The sequence below is a fragment of the Falco punctatus genome (assembly GCF_963210335.1).
Source record: "Falco punctatus genome assembly, chromosome: 19".
NCBI classification, from domain to species: Eukaryota; Metazoa; Chordata; class Aves; order Falconiformes; family Falconidae; genus Falco; species Falco punctatus.
In genome coordinates, this window is record NC_137599.1 from 1,944,156 (window position 1) to 1,967,210 (window position 23,055).

The 23,055-nt window shown below is 58.6% G+C and overlaps 1 protein-coding gene across 24 annotated transcripts in view; it reads right to left on the bottom strand.

The window, feature by feature from the left end:
* The window catches only part of SRCIN1 (SRC kinase signaling inhibitor 1), a 94,069-nt gene that overhangs the window by 16,325 nt on the left and 54,689 nt on the right, over positions 1-23,055 (bottom strand). For 18 of the 24 annotated variants that reach the window (XR_013924583.1, XR_013924584.1, XR_013924585.1 and 15 more), the window contains 5 exons: positions 17,134-17,157; positions 2,368-2,560; positions 1,822-2,020; positions 1,545-1,638; positions 287-1,116 (listed from right to left, as the gene is read on the bottom strand). Coding sequence is in view for 21 of the 24 variants with exons in the window: in XM_080369907.1 (XP_080226033.1) it covers positions 287-1,116; positions 1,545-1,638; positions 1,822-2,020; positions 2,368-2,560; positions 17,134-17,157 (1,340 nt within the window). In the remaining 3 variants the exon portion in view is untranslated. Of the gene's footprint in view, positions 1-286; positions 1,117-1,544; positions 1,639-1,821; positions 2,021-2,367; positions 2,561-8,520; positions 22,679-23,055 lie in introns of all 24 variants that reach the window. The other 6 variants (XM_080369890.1, XM_080369889.1, XM_080369896.1 and 3 more) reach the window with 4 other exon arrangements.

Below are 23,055 nucleotides of genomic sequence, written 5' to 3' on the forward strand. Positions count from 1 at the left end.
ACCCACCGGGTCCCTGCATGTCCCCGGAGGGACGCTGGGGAGGTGGCAGCGCTGCTGTCACCAGCAACATCCACCTCCTTCGTCCCCTCTCCTTGCCTCCGGCTCCGCCGCATCGCTCCCCTCAGCACAATTCGGTGCTTCACTGCCCATCCCAGCACCACTGCCGTGGTGGTGATGGGGCCAAGCCTTCCTCTGCTCTTCCTCTCCCTCCCCAGCTGCACCGAGGGGCGACCACCAGAGCAGCAAAGCTCATATCTGCGGGGGGTTCCCCTGTGCCCCATCTCACCTCGTTTCGGTGTCCTTGGCCGGTCCAGGGGAGCCGAACCCCGAGAGCGGGCGGTCGCCGGGGCCGGGGAAGAGCTCCGGTGGGCCGGAGGAGCTGGGGTTGCGCGGCTTGTTGACGGGGCTGTCCATGAAGACGGAGGAGCAGGAGTCCTTGCGGAAGGACTGACGGACGGGTGAGGAGCGGCTGGGGGGTCCCGAGTAGGGGCTGTGCGGGCTCTGCCCCGGCTGCACGTCCACGAGCCGGCCATCAGCCATCTTCTGGGGGGAGGAGGGGGGCATGCGGAAACCCAGGCCAGGTCCGTACGTCTCGCTGTAAATGGGCGCGTTGGGCTTGTACAGGCTGTCCTCCAGCTCCGTCTGCAAGGCGGCCGCCGAGTAGGTGCTGAGGGAACGAACGGAGCCCCGCTTGTACAGCCCCCCCGAGTAGCCGAAGGGGTCTCCCATGCCAGCCAGGGACTGGGTGGAGGTGATGCTGAGCCGCCCCTCGTGCACCATGCCGTAGGGATCGGCGTACAGCCCCTCGTTCTTCACCAGCACTACATTCTTCCCAGCCAGGTCCTCATCCGGCTTCACATCCCGGCGCTCCAGGATGGCGCTGGGGCTGGGCGAGACGCCCTGGGCGGGCGGCAGGTTGGAGAGACGCTCGCTGTGGTGGACGGGGCTGCCGGCGTAGGAGGGCGGGCGACCCCCGCTGTAGGACATGCGGGAGCGGGACGGGGAGGAGGACTGGAGCACCGGCGGAGGGGAGCCGGAGGTGAGGTGGGAAGCCGGGGACATGTTGTTCAGCCGGCGGGTGGGAGATGACTCCCTGGAGGTGTACACCATCTCCCGCTGCGGAAAGGGGCAGGGGGTGTCAGCACCACGTCCCTGCGGGCTGGCCCCCTGCCCTCGCCCTGCCCTGCTGGGACCCTGCCTCGCTGCACCCCTCTGACCACCCGGATCTCCAGCTCCTGCACCTTCACCTGGCCTTGGCAAACAGCAGCTCCCTCACTCCCACCCAGGAGCGGGATGATTTATTCTGATGAATCCCCTAATTATCATGTTTATTACCCTGCTGTCAGGCTTCAAACATCCATTCTCTTAAAGTAACACTTAACAACGCTGGAACCTGGCAAGACAAATCGCAGCCATTACTCCTTCCACAAACACATGCAATTACCAGTCCCTGTCTCCATCACTTTCTCTCTTTACTGGTCCCAGCCCGCCGGGTGCACCCACGCTGCGGGCTCTCCCCGCAACACCCCGTTGTTCCCCCTTACCCTCAGGTCCCCGTTGGTGATGTGCGAGGCTGGGAACGAGGCGTAGAGCGGCTCTTTCCGGTAGATTTTAATGATGCTTCTGTCCTGGATGTCGCTGCAAGGAGAGGCAGAGCCGTGAGCATCCTGGAGAGGCAGCTGCCGAGCCCCCAGCAAGTCCCAGCCACCGGACTGCACCCGTGCCCATCCTTCTGCTTTCATCCCACTAATTTGTGATGCCCTTCAAGAAAGGACAATCAACCTGCGGTGGATTTCTGAGCCCCCCCTCCCCCATCCTCACCGGACATCCTCCAGCTCATAGAAGACATTGCGTGACTCGTCCTTGATGAGGATGGCAGTGTTGGGGGACTTCAGCATCCCCATGGTGAGCTTCTGGGGGAACATGTGGACAATGAGGGCGTGCAGGGTGTCCATGCTGCTGATCTCGTGGGTGATGTGGACGCGCCTCGTCTCATCCCCAAACTGCAGGAAAAGGACCCCTGGAAGGAGAGGGAGCAGAGAGCGGTGAGGTGTGCCTGCATCCCTTCGCCACGCAGCGCCGAAGACGTGCCGAGACCAGTGATGCTTGCCATGTGCGCCCAGCCAAGGGCTTGGGGACCTCTGGTCACCCTGGAGCAGCGAGGCCGAAGGCAGCTCATCCCCCTCAGCCACCCTTCATAGCATGTGGTGCCCCCCACTCCTCCTGGGGTTGGTTATTTGGGCAGATACAAACCGATCCCACTGCCGGCACATGCCAGCACCTGCCCGCAGCAGCAGGCAGAGGGGTTTGGTGGTGGCCGGGCACGTTCGTGCTGCCCGTCCCGGGGGCATGGGGTCCCGAGGGTACCTGGCGACCGCAGCTTCGTCTGGCTGGTGGAGCGGGACAAGGGCAAGCTCTGCCGGAATCGGTTCATCCTGTTGAACCCCAGGGGCAGCTCCGCTTCCGACATGGTTTCCAGGGATTCGGCCGAGGCGAAGGAGAGTTTGGCTTGATCGGCCAAGCCGGGCTGGGAGCCCTGGGAGTGCCGGGAGCTCCTCGTCTGGAAGGGGAGAGGAGAGAGGTCAGGGGAGAGCGGTGTTGGGTACCCCAGCCCCGGTGTGCTGCTCCTGCCTTTCCTCCGGAGCCCGGTGCCAGGATGGAGAGGCTCGGGTGAGGCTGAGCCGCATCCAGGGATGCTCAGTCCTGGATCCCCGGCTGAGTCAGCACACTGTGGTCCGGATACAGCACCAGCTCCAGGCTTCCTCCACCTCCCGCTCTAGGCAGGTACAATCCTGTACGGTCCCCTTGCCTCCTGCAATTGCTCACTCACGTTTTCCGCGTCAGGCTGGCAGCACGCTGCATTTCCAAGCCTCCCAGCATCGTTCCAGGCACCTTTGAATCCCCCCCACCAGCAACCTACTGGAAATCAAACCAGCACTAGCTAGCTGGTGACAGAGCCAGGGCTCACACGCAAGCACTGGAATAACCTTAGCAATTACAGGAGGTTACACATCCATTACACCAATGAACCAGCTCCCGGGAAACATAAATGCCTGGCTTATTCTGGAAGCAAAGCAGCGGCAAGGTTTATGGCTGCCTGAGCCAAGGGGAAAGTAATGGGTTTGGGTTTAGAGCAGTAAAAATGTAATATGCCAGGAGTCCAATCTCACACGGCCAAGTGTGTAGCCGCTGCGTAAAAAGTTCAAGCTACAGACACAGGATTTATGCACAAACATCTCCAAACTGGCAGCTGGATCCCCCTGCCACAGGTACCCGCAAATGCTGCCCACCGATACTCGGGAATACTCGATTTTCCAGACTCATGTTTAACGTTGGCAAATCAAACGGGGAGAACAAACAGCTCCTGGGGTGTGGAAAAGGCGGCGTGGAAGGGACAACAGCTCTATTTTAACACCAAAAAGAAAAATCAATATGAAATGATAACAGCCATCATCATGATTCAAATTAGACATTAATTGGAAGATTTAATTAATCCTGCGGGGCGGGGTTTTCTAGCACTTGAAATGTTCTCGCTCTAGCTAATTGCTGGAAAATTGACTGCTTCGTTTTGTTGTTGTTGTTTTAGCACAAAGCACGCTGGCAGCGCAGATGCTTAAAGTCTTACATCAAGAAAGGGAAGCGGGGCTGGACTGAAGCTGGGCCAGCGCAGCCACCAGCGCCGGCCGCGGGGGGCCAGGGGGGCTTTGCAGCAGGTGAGGGAGCTGCAGTGAGCAGGTGATGGAGGGACCTGGTCTCCTCTCCCCCCTGTTCGTGGCGTGCAGGTTTTGGGGGGTCCCCCTCTTTGCACAGCCCTGGGAAAGCTTGAGGGCTGGTGGTCCCCCATCTCCAGCTGCCGTGCTGCTCCCCAGCTCCCGACGCAGGATGGCTCCTTGGCCAGAGGGAAGCGCAGGGATGGGACAGGATACGACCCACGCTGCCAGCGCTGCACCTCAGCCTGGCTTTGCCCTCCCAGCAGCCCCTTCCTCGTGCTCTGTACCAGCGGGGTCTCACCGTGCCCCGGCCCCATCCATCCCTCCCTGCTCCCCCCAGCCAGAGTCCACATCTGGCTGGACCTTAACAGCTGTTGAGCTTTCAGGTGGGATGACAAAAGGTGCTGGCTCACCCCCCTCCCCAGGGCGTGTTTTGTCTGGAGACAATAATCATAAGAAAAATTGATTTAGCTGAGGGGGGGTGGATTTCTGCCTCCCCCTCCTCGTGGCATGATGGGGCGGCTGAGACAGCGTTGCCATGTAGCATCCTTGTTGCTAAGGGCTGTGCCAGTGTGCATGCTTCAGTGCATCACTCCAGCACACCTGGTCCCTACAGCCCCTATAGCACAACACCCCAGCCCCTACAGCACTACACCCCCATGCACAGCAGCCCCTATAGCACGACATCCCTGCGCACAGCAGCCCCTCCAGCCCCTACAGCACGACATCCCCGCGCACAGCAGCCCCTCCAGCCCCTATAGCACGACACCCCCATGCACAGCAGCCCCTACAGCCCCTATAGCACAACACCCCCATGCACAGCAGCCCCTACAGCACGACACCCCCATGCACAGCGGTCCCTCCAGCCCCTACAGCACAACACCCCCATGCACAGCAGCCCCTATAGCACGACATCCCCGTGCACAGCAGCCCCTACAGCCCCTATAGCACGACACCCCCATGCACAGCAGCCCCTACATCGCGACACCCCCATGCACAGCGGTCCCTCCAGCCCCTACAGCACGACACCCCCACGCACAGCGGTCCCTATAGTAGCCTGCAGGATGGCTGTGGGAGCAGGGCAGCTCTCCCCACTGCCCTGCTCCAGGTGAGCCCAGACCCCTCCCATCTTTTGCCTCTGCCCCAGGGTTGCATGTGACCTGAAGTAATTAAGTTTACCTGATGGAGCTAATTATGGTATCAGTCAAAAAAAAAAAAAAAAAGAGGGAAAAAAGGGCAAGATGGAAATTAATGGATTTTTAGCCTGGAAGGGACGGTTCTGGGCTGACGCTCAGCACAATGTGCTCTCCCAGCCCGAGCAGGGATGCAGCAGCCCCACAAAGCCCTGGCTGGCCCCAGGGGAAGCGCCGTACCCCCCTCCCCAACACCCCCCGCTGCAGGGCACCTCCACGGGCATGGGACCCTCCGTGGCTGGGCACAGGACCCCCGCCTACCCCAGCCAAGGCAGGATGATGGCGAGCTGGAAAGGATGGACCCTGGGGGGGGGGACACAGGACGGGACTCCAAGCGCTATGGGGCAGGGGGTCTGTGCCATTGCTTGCCTGTGGCCATTTTGGCCACACCAGCTTTGCCCGGGGGTGCAGCCGGGTGCCCACGGAGCGTTGCCACGGCGGGGAGCCAGGATGCCCAGCGAGGGGGGGGAGCGCGGCGGCTGCACCGTGCAGCCCATTAATGAGCTGATTCCGAGGGAATTGTTTTTTATTTCTCTGCCTCACTAATGACTTATGCTGCTATAAGATAATAGGTTAACCGACAACTCAGCTCCCCCCGCATCCTGCCTCCTGCCCCTGCCAGCGGCTGGTAGCCCTGGGGCAGCTCCGCTTGCCCCTCAGCCCCATTCACAGCACCTGCAGCCTTGCTGGAGCAGGTGGGACCTGGTCACCGAGGCCACGGCTCACCCCAAGCGTGTCAGGACCTGACACACTCACGTAGCTTCATCCATCACCATGGAGTTTAAAAGGGGTGCTCAGCTCCCTGCTTTGCCACAGATGCTTGGGGGGGGGAATCCTGCTTTGCTGGGTGCCACCACGGGATGAGCAGTGCCTGGACCTGTCTGTGCCAGCGCCTACACTGACAGGGTGGATGTCCCCTGGTGTCACGGGGGAATATGTCACCTCATTGAGCGCTGTCCATCCAGGGGAGGGGGAAATGTGGGGCTGCAGGCGCTGCCCTGGTCCTGGGGGCACACAAGGCTCTGGGGCTCCCCAGGTGCTGGCCGGGACCCGTGCTCAGGATGCGTGAGCTGAGCTTTCAATCTGATGCAGGATATAAATAAACATCAAACCCTCGCCGCCATCTCTGGAAGGGAAAGGGTGTTCTCTGCCTGGCCCAGACCGTACCACGCACCGCAGCCCAGGAGGATATCAAAGGCTGCAACAGGCAAGTACTGAGCAGACAACAACGATCCTAAAATCCTCCTGTTTCGGGAGCACCCTCCATCCCAAACACCTCACCTTCCCGCCTGCCTGCTGCATATTAAAGCCCCACGGCCAGCCCGTGGCGAGGGGTGATGCTGGCACCCACCCAGGGCACTGCTCTGCACGCTGCCGTGACCATGCAGATCCCACCCCGCACAGCTCCCAGCTGGGGAAGGCTCTTGGGGTGCAGGATAAATCCCAGCGCTTTGCAGGGAGGTGGCCAGAACCCACCCTGGACCCCCAGCTTGGGAGCAAAGGTGTTTTGCCCCCTGCTTCTCAGCTGCACCCCCCGGCAGGGGCAGTTTTGCCCAAGCCCAGACCCCCCCCACAAAGGGCTCCTGCAACTTCAGAAGAGCCCAGCACCCCCTGTGGGCACCGAGATCTTTCCCCGTGGCATCTGAAACCCACCCACGGTGGCAGTGAGGAGCTGGAGGGGAGGGGACGCAGCTCTCCCGCTTGCTGTCCCTGCACCGCAGCGATGCCACGCTGGGAGATGACCCATTTCTTGCTGGGCCAGCATCACAGCACAGGGTTAATACTGTGCTGGGCTGATTCCTGCCCCAGCAGCTGTACTGGGAGCATCGCGGGGCTGGCTCAGCCCCCAGCTCAGGGGCAGCAGCAGCAGCATCACCCCCAAGCCCACGGCCCCAACGCCTACCCCGCACCACGGCTGGCAGCGTGGGAAGCAGCGGGTTCAGGGGCAGAGCACAAAGGGAAGGCGCAGGAATGTGGCTGCCCAGAAACAAAACAAAAGCTGCCCAAGGCCAGGGGGCAGCGGGGCAGGAGCTCCGGCCCCAGCTGGCACCGCTGGCAGGGAAGGCGTCAAGCAGCCCCCTTTGGGAGCGCAGAGCTGCGGCGAATGTGGTGATGGGCACCAAGGTCAGGGTGTCTGCAGCCCACCCTGGGGACAAAACCTGCTCGTGCTATCTGCCGGGGAGCAGTTTCAACCCCCCTGGGAGCCTCCTGCATGCTACAGCCGCGGAAATCTCGCTGGTGGAGAAGCATCAGCAAAACTTTGCACCTTGGGAGTGCACCACGGGTGCGATCTGGGTGATGCTCCCCGTGCAAACGCACCCGGCTCCCCCCAAGCCCCTCCTGGGGAAGGCAGCGGAGCCAGGCTGCGAACGGCACTGGGAACCCCCCTGACACCAGTGGGGCCAGGAGCATCCCCAACCCCCGCCGCCCCTCCGTGCCTCCCGGGGAATCTTATATAAAAGAGGTGGGATGGAGAATGGAGGGAGACTTGGGGGCTTTGTCTTTTATCTCCCCAGAGCTAAAAAAAGATACAATTAAGCGATTCTTTTAGCTCCTAAAACTCCCAACAATCCCTTTACTGTCAGTGCAGAAGCAGCTTCATTATATCTGCCTGGCTAGATAAGGATGCTTCTCTCCTCTCCCCTCCCTTCTTGTCCTCATCCCCCCCTCCCCTCCTTCCACACCCCTCTCCTATTTACCCTCCCCAGCTTGCAGGGCTGAATGTGCAGAGCTGGAGGGAAGGAAGGAAGAAGCCAAGGAGCCAGTAGCGTTTGGGGGACGCGGGTGAGGAGTGGGATTGTCTCTCTGGACCTGGCAGTGATGGGCACCCCCGTTATCCCGCTGGAATGGGGGCGAGCAGCCTAGCTGCTGGGTGTGGATGGAGAGCAGAGGTGGCTGCAGGGAAGAGGGGGGGAGTTGAGCAGAGGGACCAGGGGCACAAAGGAGCATGGCAGAAGGAGTTTGGAGGGAGCGGAGCTGGGGCAGAGAAGCAGCTCTGGACCTCCCGCAGGGCACTTCAAAGAAGCTAGGAGGGGGGAAAAAAAAACCACCAAAAAACCAAGAAAGAATGCGTGGGGAAAGGATCCTGCTCCAGGATGGAGCAGGGCACTCTGCAGCTGTTCCCATGCAAAACTCAAAGCCACCGGAGCTCATTAGTATTTCCACTCACTTGATAAGACAGGCAGCAACCCTGACCCGGCGAAGGGACCCTCGGAGACGGAGCAAAGGGTTTGTCACAGCGGAGGCAGCTGAGCCTCTGCCAGCCCCTCGCTCCTACCCACAGTGGGCTCCGAGGGTGGTGCTGGACTTGACCCGAGAAGAAAGCAGCCATCTCAGGCCAGTTTCTGCTTGGCCCCTCTGTACATCACACCCCGCCAGCGCTCAGTAACCTGTGGTGCTCCGGGGTGCTTCAGCCATGGTAAGAATATTATTTGCAACAAGGACAACGGGCAGCAGAAGGGGGTGCCTGAGCACCCTGCTGAGACGTGCGCAGGGCACACGGCTCCTCTTCCCTCAACCCAGCACCCAGCCCAGCTCAGCCCCAGCCCCGCAGCCCCTCTCCCCCTCAAAAACCAGCTGGGAGAGCCAGAATCCAGCCCACAAGCGCCGATACAGACCTGTAGTCGCAGCTGGGATGGATAAGCCCTTGCTGTCCTAATGCCACAGGCAGCGTCTGGCCCCGAGCTCAGCCTCTCCCCATGAGCCCGTTGTCACCAGGCAAAGCAGCCGGGGCTGTGCCGGACAGCTGTTGCGGGGCTGGGTCCGGCAGCAGCCCCCGGACCCCCCCCAGCTCACGCTCCATCCTGCCCCATTGGCAGGGATGATGCACTGGAGTGTGTCCGGGCTGGCCGGGCATCGCCCTTGCACGGGTGGATGGAGCCCTGCAAAGGTCCTGGGCAACCGCACGGCTCTGCCACGCTGCCACCTTGCCAGCCCCTGCCTGTTTGCATCTCCTCTGCCACGCCACATGATGGGGATAAAGGCGAGGGCCCCCTAAAATCCACCCCAGGCAGCTTGGGAAACAGCTGGCATGGTGCTGGCGAGCCCAGCCCTGGCAAAGCAACGCAACCGCTTATTTACCAAGTACATAAACCCCCGGCTCCAGCCCCTGGTTGGACACTGATCTGGATTAATTCCTCATAATCCCCCTCTCACCATTTAATCCAGCATCTGACTACAGGTCCCATCTGGTGGTGTGCTGAGCTCTTGGGATGGGCACTGGCGCTCAGCACCCTGATGGTCCGGGCTGTGCTGGGGCTGGGGAGACCCCAGCAGCCTCCAGCTGCAATGCTGGGAGCGGGGAAGGATGTTTTGGCATCACTGCTGTGCAGATGCTCGAGTTGTTGCTGAGCTGTGCTGGGAGTCACCCCGTGCTCTTGCTGTGGGCCCAGGGTGAGCCACTGCACCTTCCTGTGCCATCTCCTGGCACAGCATCCCTTGGAGCCGGCATTGGGAAAGAGCCACAGGAGAGGGTAACGGGACCCCTCATGTGAGGTCCCACCTGATGCTTCTTGGACCCTTGCTCTCCATCAGTCTTCTCCATCCCTGCCTGTCTCCCTATATAAAATAAATAAAATCTATATAAAATAATAAAAATATCTATTTCTCTCAGGCATTACCAGCATCTCTACCCCTGCCCGTGTCCACATCCCCTCATGCTGGTGCTCCAGGCCTCCTGTCCTGAATTCCCAGAATTTGGCTCACTGGAGCTAGCAGGGACCATCCCTCCTGGCAGCGTGAGGACTGCGACACTGCAGCACACCCCAGGGCCACCCTCCTCCAGGGCCAGCTGCCAACAGCTGTAGGGGACAGTCAATATTTACAAGCCAGAGCTGAAGGGGAGCATCTCCGAAAGCCTGGCCCAGCCCAGTGCTCCCAGTCTGCACCATTCCCAAGGTAAATGGATCTCAGAAACAAAGGGATGCGGGGAAAAAACAGTCAACATGGTCCCTTTGCCTCCTCACAGCTGGAAAAGCCTTTCAATGGACATTGCAGTGTGACCCCCATCCCCAAACACACAGGCTCAGTGCTTCACCGGGCTGCTCAGGGACACAGCCCAGCCTCCTCCATCCCAGCCGAGCCTCCTCCATCCATCTGTTAGAGATCTGTGTCTGTGTTAGGGGAGCTTGACTGGGAAAGCCTCTCCCTGCACAGCGGGGAGATGCCTGTGGAGATGCTTTCAATGTCCAGAGGAAGGGGCTGGGGCCCCTGGCCCCCCTGGGACCCCCCCTGGGTGAGGGGTCCCTTAGGATGTGCTGGGAAGTGGGGCTGGAGCCTTGGCCACTCGCCTGTGCTGCCAGTGAGGGTCAGTGGCGAATAAAGCCGTTAGCAAAGCTGGGAGAAAAACAACATCTGTCCCTCCTGTAGCTCTGCTTCTGTCAACATTTCCAAGGAAAATTTTAATTGAAATTTGAAACTTTTTTTTTTTTTTAAGCAGCTCTGAGAGCTGTGAGAGAAGCAGGGGGGGGGGAGGGATTTCCAGGTATTTGTCCTGCAATGTCACCCCCCCCACCCCCACCCCATTTCTCTGCCTGCCTGCCCCCATCACAACATCACTGGGGGGCTCCAGCCAGGCCAGCCTGGTCCCATCTCTTTGCCTGAGGGCCATTCAGCCCAGCTCTCAGTACAGTGGTACCTGCCCATCCCTCTCTCCGAGATGCTGGGCTGAGAGCCCACCACCTCGGGCCCCTCCTGGGCCCCAGTGATGGCTGGAGGGGCTCCTGTGGAACGGAGGGCACACGTTAGTGCCCCAGGGTGTGGGACAGTGGATCTTTGCCAAATGAACTCCAGTTTGGACAACCCCTCTGAGACTCCTCGGTTCACATCAGGAGTGACCCAATGTGGCACTGACCCCCCTGCAAACAAACAGCTGCCAGTACATCGCAAACTGTTCCATTCATTCATTCATTCATTCCTAACAAACTCTGCTCATCCTTAATTATTGATGCTCCCGGAGAGTGAGTCAGCGAAGAGCTGCCGGCTGTTTTGTAAGAGGAGCAGAGCCCAGGTAACAGGACACGTCCCCAGCAGACAACATCTCACCTCGGGTCTGGCTGCTTATCACTCCTGGGGAGCATCCCCAACTAGAACACAGCATCTCCGACCGGGATACAGCATCCCTCACCAGGATGCAGCATCCCCGACTAGAACGCAGCATCTCCAACTGGGATACAGCATCCCTGACCAAGATACGGCTTCCCCAGCACCTGGGCATCACCTCACCAGCCCCCCCAGCCCAGGTATCAGCTCTCAACTTTCAAACCAGTTTCAGAGAGGGCAGCCCAGCTGCCCCAGTACCACACACACTGAGTTCCTCCTGCACACCCCAGCTCAGGCACTTGATCCCAGCCAGCGGGGGCCGAGCAGATGCAGCTGAACCCTTCTGCATCCTTGTGCAGCGTTTCACACCAGCTCCACCAGCCAGGAACGCTGAGCTTCAGCAAAGCCTCCATGCAGGGAGGGACTTCCAGCAGCCCAGCTCCTGCATCCTGACATGGAGGACCCAGGAGATGCCCAGCTGGGAAGAAAAGGAGGAAAGACTGGAGGTAACTGGGCCTGCAGCAGCAAAGGTGGAAGAAATGAGAGGTGCAGGGTGCTCTGAGCATCACATGAAGGGATGTACTAGGGATATACTACGAGTCTCCCCCATCCAAGGGGTTGTAGCCTATCCATCCCCTTCCACCAGCCCCCACCCCTCGCACCCCGCCTGTGTCTCGCTGCCAAATTAAAAGCGTACCCCTCATGGCAGCAATAATTCATCCAACGTCTAATGCTCAACATTTTGTCAGGATTATCCCGATTAACCCAGAATTAATCCTGATCTCAATGTTAACAGGATTAGCGTTAAAATCGGATTAGTTTTTTAAACCGGACCCCTTGACTAAAGAAAGGGACCTTCCCCACCAGATGTGCACAGCCTGCTACCGGTGGCCAGCTGTGAGCGGGAGCCGGGCAGGAGCTCGCTGCCCTGCCATGGTATGATCCCTACAGCAGCATCTCCGTGACACCAGCATCACCAGCATCCGTGGCGCCTGCCCTGCACAGCCCACCAGCCACCCTCTGAAGGTGACAAGCAGGAGCCCGACGCTCGGATGTCCCATTTCCAAGCAGAAAACACCGTTTTGCCCTCGGACATGTCCCAGTTGGCTCCACAGGGAACACGGGGGGGGGCTGCTGGCCCCCTCTCTGCATTTTTTCCCCTTTTCCACTGGCACCAACAGCCTCCTGCCTTTGCCTGCCTGATGAATATTTAAAAGCCTGGATCCTCTGCAGCCTCATGAATATTGACGGATGCTCGTGGCCCTCCAGGGTGGCAGTGTCCCTCGGTCCCTCTCCCAGCATGGGCAGCCGGGTGGGCATCAGCACCTGCCTGGCAGAGGGGATCAGGATGCCCGCACGGGAGACGGCAGCTCCAAAGGGCTGTCCCCACCGCGCTGTGAATCCAGCCATGCTGAGGACCCTGCTGTGTTCAGTCCCCAAAATACTCACTTTCTTCCCAAAAGCGCAGGGGTGGAGCAGTCACATCACTAGCAGTGGGGCAGCAGGAGGTCCTGGTGCCCCGGGCAGGGCTGGAGCTGGGACCAGCCCCGGGTGAGGGGACACGTCATGCCCACTCATCCTCATCTCCCGGTGCTGGATGCAACCTTGGCTCCCCTGGGGAGGGTGTAATCATTAACCTCCCAGCAAAGGCAGCTGTGCTTTTGTTCCTGGAGTTGTTTTTCCCCTGCGTGCCTCAAACAGGCACCTCCAGCCTGGCATCTGTGGGGAGAGGAGCATCCCTGCCATGAGATCCCAGGCAAACAGGCAGGGAGGGTCCAGAAACAGGCCTGATCCAGCACCTCCCTGAGATAGGAGATGGATTTTGTAGGGATATGTGGGTGGCGATACTTTTGGGGGTGAGGGTGCCAGTCCTGCCTCCATCCCTGCTACCTCGACCCCACGTGGACGTTCACCCCAACCATCCCCTTCCTCTCCGGGGCTGAGCGGCGGCCGCATTCAATCCCTGTTTTCTGGCGATGCTGCCTTGTGTGACAGCATCTTCCAAAAATAAGCAAATTACTGCATCCTTCAGGGATGCTGGCGGATGGGAAGCAAAGCCAAGTGCGAGAGAGCAGCAGAAAGGGGACGGAGGGGAGAAGGGACAAGCCCTTGCTGGGTATCGCAGGGCTGCAGGGAGGGAGTACGGGCTGCAAACCAGTGGGGACACGGGGTAGCTGCATTAGTGACAGGGACTTCACAGTGACAGGTGACAAGGCTCAGCTCTCTGGTATCTGAAGCATGATTTGCTTTAACAGCTGTGCACGGGGAGGCCGTGCTCCGGGTAACATGTGCAGGCGCCTGTCGGGGAAAAAGGCACGAAGGGGCCGATTTAAAGTGCAAAAACAACAAAAAAAGAACCCCCAACTTCAGCAGCAACAGCCGGAGGAAAACAGCCACAACATGGGACGCCAGCCCAGACCTTGCTGCAGGTCCTGCTGATGCATCTCTCAGGTGAGTCACCTAGTCCCACCGTGCCTCAGTTTCCCCATCCTTACACCAAGGATGCTACTCTCACCACTGCTGCGGTAATAAAAATACTGACACCACCCAGGACCAAGAGATAACCAAACCCTGGAGAGCAGCTCCCGCGGACAGGTCAGAAAACCAGTGAGTGCTCCAAGAGCAGAACGCCGGGAGGAGGTGGGAGCCGGTGCTCAGCAGCTGCTCCCCACTCCTGGGTCCACCCCAATGCCCTCCTCCAGCAAGCAATAAAATATTACGCAGCAAACGCCTGTCCCCGAGGATCAGGCGGATGCCAAGGCCACCGGGAGGGCGCAGGGAGGAGGGCTGGTGCAGGAGCCGCAGGATTACAGGAGCTAAGCCTGCCTGGCATTTGCTCGTCTCCTGCAAGTAAATACCGCTGCCTGCCTATAATACCGGCTGTGCAAACGCCTCGACTCCCCGGCTGGCTGATGAAAATGGGAAAAACGGTGCCCAGCCCCGTGCCGCAGCCCTGCTGGGGCGAAGGACGCGGTGCCACAGCCCGGAGCCCTGGTCAAACCACCAGCCACTGCTGGAGCCGGAGCTGTGTGCTCCAGCACAGCCCCAGACACTTGTTCTAAAGACAAATGTCTCCGGTCCCCCTCGCTTTCTCCCTTCCACATCCCAGTCATTTTTCTCCCCAGCAGCTTTTGCTTTAGTCCCTTTGATGTTTCTCTAAAGTCCTGGCACCAAAGGACTTTACCTTTGGTTCTTCCTTTGGTTCTTCCCATTCCTCTCCCAGCCCAGGAGTGACAGCAAGGAGCCAGCCCACCCCTCTGTTAGCACAGCGGGAGCCCCCAGCCCTTGGCACTGCCTTGCTGCAGGGAAGCCCCCTCCCCGCTGCATCTCTGGGGATGTGCCCCCCCCCCCTGCCAGATCCAGGGATGCGTCCCTGGAGCCCCCCAAACCCTGCAAACCACAGGGCTGAGATGCTGCCACACAGGAGAGGCTGACAACCCAGAAAGATGGGTTTGGGTGACCCCAAAACGGGAGGATGGTGGCTGTGAGCTGCGATGCAGTTTAGGCGGTGGAAAGGCAGGTGGGTGTCAGGCTGTCCTGGCTGAGGGACTCGGGCATCTGCCTGGGGACTCGGGGACTGGCAGCAGCGTGACGATAGCCATGGAGCAGCTGGATCGATGGCTCCGTGCGAGCACATTGCCTGACCCAGCTGCTGGGAAGGGACATTCATGAGCCGAGTGTGGCTGGCTCAATCTAGGAGTGAGTGCAGGAATCCCAGGGATGCGCTGGGGCACGGGGCAGGAGGACGGAGCGGCTGTGGCAGGACCTGCAGACACCAGGGGATGTGGAGGATGAAATGGCTGGGGACAGCGCGATATCCTGAACCCCTCTCTGCAATGACAGCATCACCACACAAGTGCATCTGCTCATCTCCAGCACCGTGGCCAGCAAACACAGCAATGCAGGCCCCCCCCCCTCCCCTAAAGCCCATGCCTGGAGAGCCCCCGACCGCAGCCAGAACCCCCCATTGCCTGTCCACAGGGAGATGAGGGATGCCAGGGCAAGAGGAGAGAGGTCCTGCCCTGGGGGCCCATCACCAGCAGCAGCAGCAGCGTTCCACATCCCTGGGAATTTGGCACAGCCCTTCCCACCATCTGATCCCCTCCATCCCACACCAGCTGGGGCTCTGGCCACAGCCCCCCCACACTTTGGCTGAGGGATGGAGAAAGGCTGGCTGCGTACCCCCAGCAGCGCAGGACAGCAGCTGGACACAGCCAGGGAACCTAAAAGGTCATGAAAGTTTTATTCTGGGGAGACAGCAGGGGAGGTGGGAGCAGCTTTCCCAGCTGAATGCCAAGCCTGCAGCTACAGAAGACCCCAGGGGACACAGGTGGCTGCGGTGGCCTCAAGGAAGCCCCCAGCACCTGCTTGGCAGGATCAGCCTCCCCGCAGGGCTCTCCTGGTGACAAGCCATCCCCAGCTGCCTCTGGCTCATGCCCCACTGGGTATCGGGGTCAGGCAGCTGGAAGCTGGAGGGTGATTTAACCCGTAATGCAATTCCCACAGCCAGGAAAGATGCTCCTGCCTGCGATGCAAAGTACTTCCAGGCTCAGAAGAATATGTAGTTATAGAAAACGCACCACCTCTGTGGCTGCAAACCCCCTGCCGCTGCTGAGGAGGACCCCTCTGGGGTGGGTGGAGCCCTGAAGTTCATCCCCGTTTTATTTCTTACTCACAAAAAATGGAAAAAAATAAAATAATCGAGGCTTTTGTGCCTTCCCCACTCCGCCAGTCCCAGGAATGTCCCCAAGAGCACATGGCTGAAACCAGCCGGTGAGAACTCAAGACAGCTGAATATTCGGGGAGCCGCTGCTCACACGCGTTTTACGCTGCAAGTACTTCAAGAATGAAAACTCGGGACAAGTGCACATATTATGCATTTTACGACTCCTCCGCTCTCCGCTGCCAACCAAGGAAAGTGCCTGTTTTTTCCACAGGAAGAGCAAACCCACTGGGGACGACACGCCAAGGTCATCCAGCAACATGCCTGACCTTGAAGTGTTGCCACCGCATCCCTGGGCGAGGAGGAGGGAGGAAGGGGAGCTGGGATGACATGCGTACTTCACCCTGCCAGACAATAGTGCAACTGTTTGCAAGGTGCTGGCAGGAATCGCCAGGCAGGCACCGACCCTCGGCGCTGCCAGGAGGCTCCCGTCAGGGTCCCTTTTGTGTAACCTGGAAAAGGTGGGTTCAGGCACGAGGATCCTGGTGCAATAAAGCAACCACTCATGATTTCTCCGTTCTGCCGCTCCGGCAGCAGCCGCCTGACGAAGCAGCTGGTACCATCATGCCAAAGCACCAGGGCAGGGGATGGAGACAGAGATGTGATGGCCAACGCAGGACAGAGCTGCCCCTTCCCCTCCCGCGGGGCTCAGCACCACCAGCCAAACAAAAAACTTCGCTGCCTGGGCTCCACATCCCTCAACACACCAAACACAAACTGGTTTTGGGGGGTCCGGCATGGCATTTGCACTGGAGAGCCTGTTCCTCCTCCCTCCCTGCCAACACCACCTCCTGCAAGGGGCAAGCACAGCACCCCCGGCCCGAGATCCCCGAGCTCCTCTCCTGCCCGACAGCGTGGGATCAGCCTGGGCTCCCCAGGGAACGAGGGGCTTGGGGGAGGGAGATGAGGAGCCTGGAGGGGGAAGCGACGCTGGGCAAAGGGTCAAGTCGGAGGAGTGACCGACGGCCTGTGGGATGGGAAGCACAGCAGGTCCCAGCAGGGCCACCTTCCCAGAGACTGGAAATCAGAGCAACCCTCGTAACCCTGCCTGGGAGCAGGCACCTGGATGCAGCTCCACAGGTAAGACTTCCAAGCCCACCTAGAACAGGCTCTTTCCTGTCCTTTTCCCAGAATTAAGGTCCCTGTTGCAATGAAATAAATCACTCTAAATAAATCACACAGCAGGACTGAGCTGTGGGGTGACAGTGGTTGAAACGAGGGCAGGACACAGATTCATTCCACTCGGAGAACAGGTTTGTATCTGACAACGACTCGACCGAAAAGCGTTAAGATCCTTCTCACAAGCTTAAACTGCTGCTGAGCTGAGAACAAACTACTGTGGCACAGGAATCCTCAACAAAAAAAAAAAATCCCGAGCTCCCACCCCCCTACACAGACACAGAGATGAGGCAAGGGTGGAAAAGTGCATGCATTTCAAACAGAAGCATGAAAAATCAGAAATACTGACCTTAAAGCTCCAGTAGTTGGGTTGCTAACAAAAAATAAAACAACAAAAGAAAACAAAAAATACCATTAAGATTCTGGTTTGACTTTTGCTTTCCTTTTGAGAATTGTTGACTTTAAACTGCGATATTAAACCTGCTCTCGTTTCTGCTTAATGTCCCCTCCCAACGGGTCGCTTAAGTTTCGTGCTGCGAAGGGCTGGCGAAGGGGAAGCAGGATCATGCAGGCGGGCAGGGATGGCGATGGGTGCTCAGCGCAGACTGGGGTGCAAAGTAACTCAAGGGAGTAGCGGGATGGCAGCCCAGCATCGCTACTGGAGTCACCGGTATGCCCACACTGTCCTGGCCCGTGCTGGTCAGGCTGCTGCCCTGGGAATCAGTGCTGGAAGCCGGAATATTTTTCATTTTTAAAGGGATCTTGCCATCTCCCCTCTTGGTCCCCGCTACCTCCCTCTGTTGCTTCTTCACAGTGTTTCCACTGGTGTCAAGCTGATGTGCTACAGCAAATGACAGGAGCTGGCATCGCTTGCAGCCCAGCCAGCCAGAGAGCTCGAGAGCTTCCTTCTCCCAAGCCACCCACTGCTAATCACCGGTGGGAGATTGCCCGGCAAGTCCTGAGGATGCTCAGAGCTGCGGCTCACTGCGATACCCACCAGCAGGTATACCAGAGGCAGCGGAGCGGTGAGTGGCTTAGAGACTCAGGACCTTTCCCAGGGCAGCAGTGGGCTCGGACAGCTGGGACGGGGCCGCAGGAGCCCAAGCAAGTGCTCAGAGGGACTCAGGACCCCACTGGGATGGAGCACCCCAGCACATTGCACCGCCGGATGGGGCCAGGCGAGCTCCCCGCCGCTGCGGGCAAAGCGAAGCGCTACGGAGCGGGGCATGCACCTGGCACAGCAGCACGGCAAGCAGCTCCATCCCACCCCGCAGCCGGTCCCCCAGCACCCACACAGCCCAGCCCCAGCACAGCACCCTGGCTCCAGCAGCACCCAGAGGCGGCGCTGGAGGAGGTGGTGTGCGCAGCAGGAGGGACGCTGGATCTAGTGACAAGAAGGGCGATCCACCTTGCTGGAAGGGGAAGCATTTCAGTATCGCTGAGATGTGCAGATCATGGATGGGGTGGGAGAATCGGGTGCAAAGCAGCTTTTGTCCCAGCGGTCTTGTTACTGGGATCGAAGGTCTTGACCACCCTTTTCTCCCCTCTCACACCCACCTACCGCCTTGCTTTTTTACAGCATTTATTTCTCCACCGCTATCACCGTGGCTGCAAACCTAGTTTGTTACTTAGAGGATGCTGGGTTTAATTATTATTTTAAATAGAAAGTAAGCTCCCACACCAAGCTCCCAGTCCCCACCAGTCCCTGCGATGCCCCAGTAGCTGCCAAGGAGCCTCCTATTGCAATGCTCAGGGAGCAGAGGAAGAAGTTGCAATAAGTTTAGACCATCACAGAGTATTTATCCAAGGACTTTAAATATCCACTTAGCAGATGTGCTGCTGGGATATTAACCCTTCGGCTGACAAGGTAAATAGAGGTCTGATCTATGTGTATAAACACAAATTCACTTTTTAGACTCGTCTCAAGCATCGGCAGGATGCTCTCGTTCCAATTCAAGATGCAGTTCACGTGAACATCCCATAGGACATCAGGAGACCCAAACCAAGCTCTGCCTCAACCAAACCGAAACTTTTAAAAGGGATTTAAGTCAAACGAGCACAGCGTTTTCATGCAGACAAGCCTCAAGGCACAAAGGTCTTTTCCAAGGGCACACCATGACTCAGAGGCAGAACCAGAAATAGAAGCCCAGAGCTGTGATTACCAGGCACTATTAGATAACAACCAGCAGGATCCAAGCCTATCCCGGGCACGTCAAGCTTTTCCAAAACACCAGGAGCTTGACAGTGAGAAACCGCCTCAGAACGCCTTTTGGTACTAAATGAAGCCATCCATCGCACCCAGTAATTAATACATCAGCTGCACCAGCCGCTCTGCGCTCGGCGAGCTGCCGGGGCGAGGTGCTGGGCACAAGGCAAGGCAGGGCACAACCCCCCCAGTGCCAGGGCACAACCCCCCCAGTGCCAGGGCACAGCCCAAGCTGTACCACTGCCATGGGTCAAGCCAAAGCATCTCATCCCAGGTAGATGTGAGGATGCTCTGTGCTCCTCCTCGGCTCGGCTCGAGGAGCCGCAGGAAAGCACAGCTCATCCCGCTGTCTCCCAGAGGTGAGCAGGATTGCATCAGCTCCTGAAGGGTTTGACATGCCGTGCCGCACGCTGCGGAGTTGGAGACGTCTCTTAAGCTGTGCAGGGTTTTTTAACCGCGCTTCTGCTCGGCAGCCCTCATCCAAACTCCCCAAGGCCAGGCTCTGCTCCCGCTCCCAGGAACGTCTGTGTGAGGGACCCTTCATAAATCACAGCCCATTCCAAAGGGACAGGAGGAAATCCTCCATCCCCTCGCCTTGCCAGCACCCCCACCGCCGCCTCCATCAGCTGCTTCTCCCCACCAGTACATCCAGGCAAGGAAGGAGGCCAGAGACCCCTGCCCAGGGAGGCCCGCCGGAGGTCCCTGGAGGCATGGATGTACTGCCTTCACACCGAGGGGATGCTCACCCCCCTCTCCATTCATTTGTGCTTGAATGGCTGCAATGGGCCTCCACAATGGGATCGGATATTTTAGCCAAATACTCCATAGAGTTGTAGCCAAACCAGTCTGTCCCAGTCCCCAAAGGGCCCTGAACCAGTCTGTGCCAGGAGATGACGCTCCTGACTTTTTTCCTTCTGTGACTTTTTTTTTTTTTCTTCCACGCTCTTTATTTTGCTGTTGAAGAGTCTCAGTAATTTTCCTCAGACCCTGATATTACTGATCCTATCTCATGCCAGCCCTTGGTATGTATTTTATTTATTATTTTAGGATGACTGGACAGGCTTATCACAAAGTCCATAAATTACATCCCCACTGCACACAACCACTCCACATCAAACCGGCGATGAGCTTGTCTGAACCCCAAGTGCCATGGGAGGGAATCAAGAATCTTCTGGAAGTGATTTGGGCTGTTTAATGGGACCTGGAGCATGCACCAGGGTGGCACAGCACCCACCCTCTCCCAGGTCCCTGGATTTGGCCCCTGAACAGCCCCTTTTCCAGCAGCCCCAGGAGCGGTGCAGGACCCCCCCCCCAAGCCAAGCTCTGCCTGGGGCTGGCCAGGCGGTGGGCAGGATGGGGGATGCGCTGCCTGCCCTGCCTGTATCCCGCCGGGAGGCAGGACTGTCCAGAGCCGACAATCTGGTGCTGTCTGCCAGGGCCAAGTGGGCGATGGACACCCCCACGCAGACCTTTCGGGGGGGCTCCATCTGTCCTTGCAGGCACTGCTGCCGCACCGGCGCTTTGCCCAGCACGTCCTGCCGTTTGCTTGTCCTCCACCCACCCCAAATCCCCCTCAGAGCAGAGAGGACGTGTTCCCCCGGCTCAGGTACCCCGCCATGGGCACAGGCTGTGCCCAAGGAGATGGCAGTGACAGGGGACCAGGGCAGCACTAGCAGCCACAGCCTTCAGCGCAGCCATCCCCCAGCAGCTGCCCCAAAGGCAGGGGACAGAGCAGGGACAGCCCCAGCGCTGTGCTCAGCACCCCTGCCAGCACCACGGCAGCCGGCCAGGCTGGCAAGGGTGGATTTGCGCAAGGAGAAGGGAAGAGGAGAGGGCCAAGGTAGAATTAACATATCGCTGGCTCTTCAGAAGCATCAAAGGGAGATAATGGTCTGAGAGAGGATTTGAAGCGACAGCCTTGTTACAACCGATAAAACAGGCAGCTCGCTTGCAGCAGAGCTGTGCAGAAGGTATGAAGAATTACAAAGGCTGAGATTATAATTACAATGAAAGTCATGTCTGTGGTGCTGCAAAATGATGGACTAACTAGGACTGCCCCCCACACCCCCCTCCGAAGCACAAGCGTGTGCACAGGCGTGCACCGAGGAGCTGGAGTGCTTGTGCAAGTGCAAAAGGGGGGTTGAGATGCTCCTGTGAACCCACAGCCGTGAGAGGACCCGTGCATGCACAAATGCTTGGAGGATGCACACACATACACACATGTACGTGCTGCAGCAGAGGGGAAAACCAGCGCTGGGGGAATGGAGTGAAGAACATTTTGAAGTTTGAAAAAGAAAAAAAAAAAAAAAATCTTTGTGATTGTCCCAGGAGAAGACAGGAGCTAAATGAAATCCAAGTGAGTCACTGCCTTGACCAAGGCAGACTTCCCCTGGTTAGCAATTATAGCACAAGTCTGTTAGTGATTAACAAGGCAGGACCAAATGCGTCCCTCCAAAATGGGCAGCAGCAGCAGCCCCAGCACGCTCCACCGAAGGGAGGGACAGAGGCAGCTTCATTGGCTTTTTAATTAACTCATTTTCAGGAGTTCCACTTTCTGATAGAGTCCCCCTCCGGCACAATGTCTTGACAAACAAAAATCTCCTTGAAAAATAACAGTAAAGTGAATTTAATCTGTTTCCCCTTATTAAGGTTTTTTTTAATGCTTTTCAGTACGAGAGAAACTGGATTAAAGTGGAAATAGAAACATGACAAGATAGAGAGCCGAATGCAAACAGTAACCAGACAGAGTGAAGAGCGACGCCGACACTGTGCACCGCAGGTCCTGTCATCTGAGGTCTCGCAGTTATTGCGGAAGGACCTCTCAAAGCTGAGCATCCCAGCGTGAGGGAGACAGGCCAAGGCGAGACAAGACAAGATGCAGGGGCGCTGGGGCGAGTTCCCACCAGACCTGGGCTCCTAAGGGGCCTCAGCGAGCCACCCAAGCCAGAGCCCACGGCGCAAAGGGCACCAAGACGCTTGTTTTGCCGCTCCTCTTTCAGGCACCGGCATCTTTAGGCAGTGACTTGGGTTTGACTACACCTCTCTCCACCCCCCCGCCCAAAGAGGCTCTGATGGCCACCAAGAGATGTTACAGAGATGCCATAGCAGGTTGTCACAGCGACTGGATGGCAAGCATCACCCACAGGACGGTGGCCCAGATGCACTGCTCGAAGTTTGCTGCAGGACCACAGCGTCCCACGTACCAGCCCCCTCCCCAGGTGAGATCCATCAGCTCTCCAGCAGCAATCACAGCCTTGACCGACCGTGCAGTGCCTCTGGGGCAGCCCAAGTGATGCTACCGAGCACAAATGCTTTTGGACATCAGTGATTTGCCCTCCTGACACTTCCTCAAGCCCTCTCCTTTCCTGAGGCCAATACAAAGCACACCAGCAACATCTGTTTATAGCAATGCATCCCCAAGTAGCGACGCATCAGGACAAACGCTCTGCTGAGGATCAGCCATGCAAAAGCCGGCTTGGGCTTTGAACATCTCCCTGCTGTGGCCTCCACGTTCAAGGACAGGGACTCCTCTGGCGCTGCAGGTTCCCCTGGGGTCTGGACTTGGTGCTCAGCACATCCCCAGCCTGCTCATGATGGGATGAGGATAGGGGTGTCTCTGCCCCATCGTTGTCCAACACCGTCAGCAGCTGTGCACCCCAGCACAGGGGCCAAGGTCTCCATCCTGCTCCTGGGGCATGGCGGGGGGGGGGTGTGGGTGGGGGGGGTGGGCAGCCAGGGAGCAGGGCCAAAGGTTTCGGGGGGGGGGGGGGGGGGGGAAGGCAGGGAAACCAGGCAGAAGTTGGGCAGATCAGATTGCAGAGTAGCTATGGCAACGGCACGGCGTAGGTGGACCAACACAATAGGGACGTGCAAGGTAAACCCGGCGGCAAGCAGGCAGCAAGCAGGCAGCAAGCATCCATCCGCTCCCCCCCGCACAGACCCCCAAAAGCTTTGGGGGGACCTGCTCCCCCCCTCCCCCAACAGGTGCCTCCAAACCCAGGGAAGCTCATCCCTGCAGGTAAATCCCAGAGAAACCCCACACCAAGGGCGAGGAGGGACAAATCC